Genomic DNA, 8,480 nt, shown 5'->3' on the forward strand with positions numbered 1-8,480 from the left:
AGAGTTTTAAAAACAGAGATGCTGATGTTGTGTTGTCTTTGTCTGAATAAGGGTAGGGTACATGGATATCCATGCATGCACACACATGTCAATACCCACACCCTTCCGCTTCAGTTAAGATTGAGTGATCGCAAGTAAAAGAAGAAAACTCAGAATACATCAAGAAGATAGTGATCAAAATGATAAAAGAATTGAAAGTGTGTTTTATTGAGATGCCCTGATAGTTATAGCTGAGTGATATAGAAAGTCTGTGATTTATAAGAGGGATTGGCTCCAAAGGGTCCCCGTTCATATTACTTACTTCCTGGGCATTATCAGACTGAGTGTCCAGAGCTGCAGTAACATTAATAATCCATATTCCTACTGGCTTATCACACCTTTCTTCCCTGCAAGATACTGCCTTGTTTGGAGGCAGATTCATCCAGGTCTTTGCGTCCTGGCCTTCTTGTGGCTTCAGAGACATGACTTAAACTATCATTTGCAAAAGGAAATGTATTGGAAGGATCCTGGGTTGAAGCAAGGGTTTTACAACTGAACTGTGAAGGGCTTTGGTTGAGCTGGGTCTTCTAGGCCTCTGGGGGCAAGAGAATCAGTGCTGCCAGGGCTCACACCTCTGCTGTTGCCTCTCACTGTGGCCTGGTTTGCTGCACGTGGGTGAGGGTCATCATGGTTCTTAATGGTTCCTACATCTTATAATGCTGTGGCTCCTACCATCCGAAAGGAATGGATTCCTTTCTTTTAGGTTTCAGTTAAGAAAAGAATCTTGGGAAGGATTCTGACTGGATGAATTTGTGTCAAGTATCCATCCCTTGGTTGGGGAACAGAGTCCTGTGAGAACATGGATTTTTCCATCAAAACCACGAAGTTGTGGGATAAGATGTGTGCAGGAGAAGGGAGTGATCTGGAGAAAAGCATATAGTGCTAAGTTGCTTCAGTTGTGTCTGACTCTTTGCCACCCTATGGACTGTAGCCTGTGAGGCTCCTCTGTCCATGGGATTATCCCAGCAAGAATACTGAAGTGGGTCGCCAGGCCTTCCTCCAGGCGATCTTCCCAACCCAGGGATCAAACACATGTCTCTTACATCTCCTGCACTGACAGGTTGGGTTTTTTTTACCACTTAGCGCCACCTGGGAAGCCCATATGTACCATTCAGTTCACTTCAGCTGCTCAGTCTTATCTGACTCTTTGCAACCCCATGGACTGCAGCCCGCTGGGGTTCCGTATCCATCACCAACTACCAGAGCTTGCTCAAACTCACGTCCATCAAGTTGGTGATGCCATCTAATCATCTCATCCTCTGACGTCCCCTTCTCCTACCTCCCATCTTTCCCAGCATCAGGGTCTTTTCCAATGAGTCAGTTCTTCACATCAGGTGGCCAGAGTATTGGAGTTTCAGCTTTAGCATCAGTCCTTCCAATGAATATTCAGGCCTGATTTCCTTTATTGACTAGTTGGATCTCCTTGCAGTCCAAGGGACTCTCATGTACCACATGTGTCCCTAATCATCAGGGGACATTATATAAACGGTCACAAGATGACTCACCCTTGGACAGCCGAAGTGAATCAGCTCAAGAGCAGTTAAGTCAGCTTGCTGCCTTAGAATGGAAAGATAGAGGCCATAGCAAGGTTTGGTTTGGTTAGAAGATTCTGGGTTTTCACATTCAGAAAGCAGTGTCCTATGTATTCAGAGCGCTTTATAGAGGGCATTACCAGGTGCTGTTGGAGAGGTCACCTGTATTAGGTAGTGCCTTGGGCCAGACTAATTGTTTTAGAAATATTTGCTTCTTTTTCACTATGTATAAAATTCTACTTAACTGAAAGTTCTTTCAAAATCTCTTATTCTAAGAGTTTATTAAAATTTTTATTTTGTCACTTTTCACTTTTGTTAGTAATTTGGCTTCAGGGTTAGTGTTTCAGCCTATTTCATTTTTTAAAATATTCTGCTGCTGCTGCTGCTAAGTTGCTTTAGTCGTATCCGACTCTGCGTGACCCCATAGATGGCAGCCCACCAGTCTCCCCCGTCCCTGGGATCCTCCAGGCAAGAATACTGGAGTGGGTTGCCATTTCCTTCTCCAATGCATGAAAGTGAAAAGTGAAAATGAAGTCACTCAGTCATGTCTGACTCTTCACAACCCCATGGACTGCAGCCTACCAGGCTCCTCCATCCATGGGATTTTCCAGGCAAGAGTACTGGAGTGGGTTGCCATTTCCTTCTCCAGAGGATCTTCCTGACCCAGGGATCGAACCCAGTTCTCCCGCACTGTAGGCAAGATGCTTTACAATCTGAGCCACCAGGGAACATTCTATTTAATTATAAACAAAATATGGTAGTCACCTATTAATAGAGTATTAAATGAGACTGTATCTGTAGTTTTGTATTCAGATTTCTTCTTTAAGAAGGTCAGCATTTTTGCTGTTAAATGGGTCATAATGTAAAAATAAAATGCTTAAAAATTAAACATGGAATCAAAATGAAAAGCATATTCAAAGTATTTTTCTCCATTTTTATATATTATAGGAGTTGAGAATGAGCATGGAAAATATGGCTAAGGGTGAAGATACTTTACATGGAGAGGTGAGAACAAAAAGTTATGTTATGGGATACGAATAAGCATCCTGGATTGTGGCACTAAATTTTGGTGCATTAGTAGATACATTTTAAAAACAATTTTATTTATCTATGTTTGGCTGTGTTGGGTCTTCTTGCTGCACAAGGCTTTTCTCTAGTTGCAGTAAGTGGGTGCTATTCTCTAGCCGAGGTACCCGGGCTTCTCACTGTGGTGGCTTCTCTTGTGGAGCACAAGCTCTAGGGCACACGGGCTCAGTGGTTGCAGCTCCCAGGCTCAGTAGCTGTGGCACACAGGCTTAACTGCTCCTGCAGCGTGTTGGGTCCTCCCGAACCCATGTCTCTTGCATTGATAGGCAAATTCCTTAACACTGAGCCACCAGGCAAGCCCAGTAGCTAAAGTTTTAATATGGAGATTATCAAAACTGATAGTTCAAATACATAATCTAGTAATAACAAGTCACAAATAGGGTGTACTTTAAAGTCAAATCTCAAAGTGGGTAAAACTGGAATATTCAATTTGTTTGTGTATTTTTAAAAACCTGGCTATTATGAGATTATTGACCATATGATTATATGCAGTGATATGTTTTAAATTTTATGATGTATTTTTTAAAAACACATTTTAGCCTTTGTTTTTAGAATTCACTTGTCATTAACAGGTATTGGTTCATTCCATTAACTGACAATGTTGAATGTTGATGTTATAATTCAGAAATGCCTTAGCAGAACTGAAAGCAAATTAATGTATTAATCTCAAAGTCATTTGAAAGTAAAAATGAATTATATGATTCATTTATGATCATATGATTATAGGATGGAGCCGACTCAGGCAAAACACTAGCTGAAATTAGTGATCGATACGGGGCACCAAACTTGAGCAGAGTGGAAGAACTCGACGAGCCAATGCTCTCTGACGTAAGTATCCTTAGGAAAGTGTTTTGTGAAAAGCAGAGTTTCTTGTTTTATTTGGGAAAACCCAGTGCCTCTCAGGCCAGGGTTGGATGGCAAAGTCGGTCTTTTGCTTCACAGAAAGAAATCAGCTTTCTGGGTGCCAACTTTTTTCTAATTGGTGTTCTGTGCAGTGTGCTGCTGGCCTCGAGAGTGAGGGCAGGCACTTGTCTGGCTCCACACAGAAGTGTGGGTGCTGGCGGGGAGGTAGCTGGGTGCTAATGTGGAGTGAGCAGTGTGCCCTCCTGTGCAGAGCATGACACGGTTGTTCGGAAGTGACACTTTGACAATTTCAAAATCTTTTCAAAACGTATATTTAAAACCATGTGGTAAAATACATAATCTTTAAATTTTGGGGGCCGATATTTTGGTTCTCAGTAGTAAACCATGGAGCCAAGTAAATAACCTAATGAGAGTGCATGTTTTTACAATATTTATGTACGTTGGCTTATTTAATAATCATACAGTGTTTCCTGTGCACGCATATGTGCCCAGTGCTTTTATGGCCAAAACAGGTCATTCTGACCTTGTCTAGGAAAGAAACAAACAACTGGACAAGCAAGTAATTGTCAGTGTTAGAGTGGCCAGGTAATTTGTCCTCCAAAGCAGTATGCTTCGAGAGCGAGAGGAGGAGCTGTTGATATCTGATGCCGTCAGCAGCTATAACCCAGGATGCTCTGAAAGAGGCTGCATTGAGTCACCTGCATCCGTGGGCGCTGACAAAGTAGAACAGCCACCTGGCTGAAGACCCTTGATCAGGGAAAGCTTCATGGAGAAAGTCAGCCTTGTCACTCAGTGGTGGGGTGGGAGTCTGGGGGCACAGAAAGTATCAGGACCCAGCTCAGGTGAAGAGAGAGGGAATGAGAGGCAGGGAGAGATCAGAGCTGGGACAGTGGAGAAATCAGGGGCCAGACCACGAAAGGACCTGACTTTGTGCTCAGACAGATATTTATCGTCCTAAAGGCAGTGGAGGTCAACCTGCTCAGAGCTGTGTCTTAGGAAGGCCGTCTGGCTATAGCGTGTAGAAGAAAATGGAGTGATAGATCTGAGAAGACGCACCAGGGGGCTATTGTAATCTACGGAGAGAGAGCATTGATGACTGAAAATAGTAACTGGTGTTTTAAGAGCTGTTCAGAAAGTGGAGCTGGGTGGATTTGGTTCTAATCAGTCAGTGGATACATTTTTATTAAATGGCTGCTGTGGTTCAGTACTATGCAGGGAGCTAGAAAATACCAGAGAGCAAAACAGATTGGGTTTCTGCCCTTTGGGAGCCATGGGCTGCTGGGAAAGTTCACTGAAAGGACAGAGCAGGGAAACCTGACCTAGCCTGGGTGAGTCTTATGCAGGAAATGACATTTAAAGAATTAGCCTGAGATAAGTCTAGCAGATAGAGAGAGCAAGATGCTTTCAAGGAACTGGAATAGTCCAATATTTTGGTTTGAGTTGCACGGAGCTAGGAGAAGGAAGTGATTTGAAGGTTGGAGAGGTGGGTACAGGCAAGATCATACTGGGCTCTGTGTGTCATGTTAGGGATTTTGGTCTTAGGTGCAGTGGAAGTCATCAAAAGGGTATATGTGAGGATTAGATATGTGTTTTTCGAAGGTGGAGAGAAGATCTGAGTGGGTGGGAGTGGGAAGAGCAGACAACTTGGGAAATTCTCATAGTCGTTCAGGTGCGAGGTGAGTAGGGTCAGGATGCACACGCACAGAATGGGGACAGCTGAGCGGATTCACATTAGCTGGGAGGATAAGAGGGAGAGAGAAATCAGAGATGAAGCACAGATTTCTGCCTTGGGAACTGGAGTCATCATCAGATTTTGAACTTTACCATTGGTTGAATTGAGGAACATATGAAGAGAAAGTAGGTTTTGTGAAAACAATGACTTCAATTGTGGACATGTTGAGTTTCGGGTCACTCTGAGATATGCAGGTGGGTCTGGAGGACAGGAGAGAAATCCAGGCAGGAGAGAGGAATTTAGTCATATATACTAAGTGAGGCTAGGAGAATGAGTCAGATGCTCAAGAGGGGATGCAGAATGTGAAGGAGAGGTCTCAGGGTGAAGTGTGTGTGTGTGTGTGTGTGTATGTGTGTGTTTAGTGGCTAAATCATGTCCAATTCTTTTTTGACTTCATGGACCGTAGCCCACCAGGTTCCTCTGTCCAGGGGATTTCCCAGGCAAGAATACTGGAGTGGGTTGCCAGTTCCTTCTCCAGGGGGTCTTCCCAACCCAGGAATCAAACCTGTTTCTCTTGCATTGGTAGGTGGATTCTTTACCACTGAACCACCTGGGAAACCCTCTCAGGGTGAAAGCATGAGAAATTTCAGCGTCTAAGGGATGGGTACAGGAATCTGCAAGAAGGATACAGACTACAATAAGAGGGAATAACAAGAGCAGTAGAAGAAAGGATGGGTTAATAAATACATTGAGTATACAAGTAAATTATTATTATATTGAATTTGGATTTTATGTGAAATAATCCGAAACTATTAAAAAAACTTCATTTGCATATCACATAGAAGTTACCTAAGCTCTAATTTTGTGTAGCTTGTACATTTCACAGTTCTAATTGTATTTAGTTAGTTCACTCACTCAGTTGTGTCTGACTCTTTGTGACCCCATGGACAGCAGTATGCCAGGCTTCCCTGTCCATCACCAACTCCCAGAGCTTGCTCAAACTCATTTCCATCGAGTCAGTGATGCCATCCAATCATCTCATCCTCTGTCGTCCCCTTCTCCTCCTGCCTTCAGTCTTTCCCAGCGTCAGGGTCTTTTCTAATGAGTCAATTCTTTGCATCACGTGGCCAGAGTATTGGAGTTTCAGTTTCAGCATCAGTTCTTCCAATGAATATTCAGGACTAATTTCCTTTAAGATTGACTGGTTGGATATCCTTGCAGTCCAAGGGACTCTCAAGAGTCTTCTCCAACACCACAGTTCAAAAGCATCTGTTCTTCAGCACTCAGCTTTCTTTATAGTCTAACTCTCTGACTACTGGAAAAACCATAGCTTTGACTAGATGGCTTTGTTGGCAAAGTAATGTCTCTGTTTTTTAATATGCTGTCTAGGTTGGTCATAGCTTTTCTTCCAAGGAAAATTGTATTTCTAATTGTATTAATTAAAATTTCTTATTGTATTAAAGCATATTTTAATACAATATGCTACAATTAATTTTTATTAATTTTAATACAAAGCATACAGTTAATAATTGTGTTAATTAAAATTTATAATTGTATTAAAGCATATTTACTTTTTATTTTGTTTTTAGGTTGCATTAAACATTGATCAAGATTTGTAGGCTCAACCAGCCTAAGAACAATACATTTTTCTTCTTGTTTCAAGTTTCAAAATAGGAGGTCCCCAGTTGTATTTTTTTCCCTCCAAACTTGTACTCTGCTTTTCCTCCCTCTAACCACAGCTTTATAAATGAGTTTCAAGTGTGGCCTTAAAATATTGTTTTCTTAATGTAACTGATTACATGTATGATATCACTGAGAGAACAGGAGAGAACGTTTTCCAAAGCAACCAAAAGGAGCAAGTGGGAGACCAGCTGAAAAGAAGTGCGTGCATCTGTATGAGAACAAGGTTGCCTGAGGTGGAAGTTACTGGTCTGTGAGAAGTGAAAGAGGCTGCCACTCTGCAGGGCTCGGGAGCATTCAACATGCTTTAGATATGATGATTTCCTCCCAGGAGTGCACCGCAAAGACTTCTCCAGTTTGCTGGGAAATGATCTTTGTAGTTCCACTTAATCCATGCTTATTGACGCAGCTGGGGTGGGGAGGGATGTCAAGTCCCCAGATGGGGAAGCTTCGTTTCTTTTGGAACAATCTTTGGGCAGAGGGATGATGTGCTGCTGTTGAAGGGAAGGTCTCTCTTCTTTCAGTGGATGCTGGGTGGTCTGCGGACCCTGGCTGCACTCTTGGCCGCTTGGAAGTTTCAGGACTAGCTTTGAACTTTAGGGAGAAATTTGCTTTTATAAAAAATTTTTCCAAATCTATGTTTATGCCAAGAAGAGGCTTCTTCTAAAAAAAAAAAAAATTCTGGTTTTAGTTATAATATACCTTTCCTGACACAATGAGAAGAGAACAACCTAATTGCTTAAATGGGAAAAGAAAAAGGGGAAAAAAATTATGGGAAAGAATACAGATTTCATTGAAAAGAAACGTTACATCAGTTCTGTACTTTTTTTAAAAACTTAAAGAATTTGGGGCTGTGCTGGGTGTTCACTGATGCGCATGGGTGGCTTTTGCTGTAGTAAACGGGGGCCACTTTCCATCGTGGTACGTAGGCTTCTCATTGCTGTGGTTTCTCTTGTGGAGGAGCACAGGTTGTACGTGAATGGGCTGCGGTAGTTGTGCAGGGGCTTAGCTGCCCTGTAGCATGTGGAATCTTCCTGGACCAGAGACCAAACCTGCGTCCTTTGCATTTACAGGTGAATTCTCAACCACTGAACCACCAGGGAAGTCCAGTTCTGTGCATTTTATTTTTTGAGAAAAAAGTTCCAGGTGCCCTGGAGCCATCGATAACTTCTGTGTCCATCAGGCTTCCAGGCACTCTGCCCCCACATATGGATGACCTGTGTTCACTGCACCCAGGCAGAAATGTTGAAGGCAGCAGGAGAGTGTCCTTCAAGGCCTCGGCCTCAACCAGTGTAGCACCGTCAAGGAGGGCTAGGTGTGGAAAGCCAGGCTCAGAAGGCATCTTGGACTCAGTCAGCCCATGCCCTCCCCAAAGAGTGCAGTCTGGCCCTGGGATTTGGCAACAAGAGTTTCTGAGTGTTAGTCAACACTCAAGGTGAAGCTTTGTGGCTCTGGGCTAGGGGGTGGTCTTGTGTGAAGCATCCCCAGCCAGAGCTTGGCATAAGAGGAAGAAGGTAGAATGGGATAAGAAAGGAGATGAAAGGTGTTCAACCTTTGTCTGGGGAGAGAGCCCTCATGAGGATTCAGCTGGTGATCAGGGTGCAAGG

The 8,480-nt window shown here is 43.1% G+C and overlaps 1 protein-coding gene across 1 annotated transcript in view; it reads left to right on the forward strand.

The window, feature by feature from the left end:
• The window catches only part of DYDC1 (DPY30 domain containing 1), a 24,093-nt gene extending 16,341 nt beyond the window's left edge, over positions 1-7,752 (forward strand). The window contains exons 6-8 of the mRNA XM_040242604.1: positions 2,520-2,576; positions 3,384-3,485; positions 6,783-7,752. Coding sequence (XP_040098538.1) covers positions 2,520-2,576; positions 3,384-3,485; positions 6,783-6,812 — 189 coding nt within the window. The 3' untranslated portion in view covers positions 6,813-7,752. The remainder of the gene's footprint in view (positions 1-2,519; positions 2,577-3,383; positions 3,486-6,782) is intronic.
• The last annotated feature ends 728 nt before the right edge of the window (positions 7,753-8,480 follow it).

The sequence above is a fragment of the Oryx dammah genome, unplaced genomic scaffold (genome assembly GCF_014754425.2).
Source record: "Oryx dammah isolate SB20612 unplaced genomic scaffold, SCBI_Odam_1.1 HiC_scaffold_6, whole genome shotgun sequence".
In the NCBI taxonomy this organism is placed as follows: Eukaryota; Metazoa; Chordata; class Mammalia; order Artiodactyla; family Bovidae; genus Oryx; species Oryx dammah.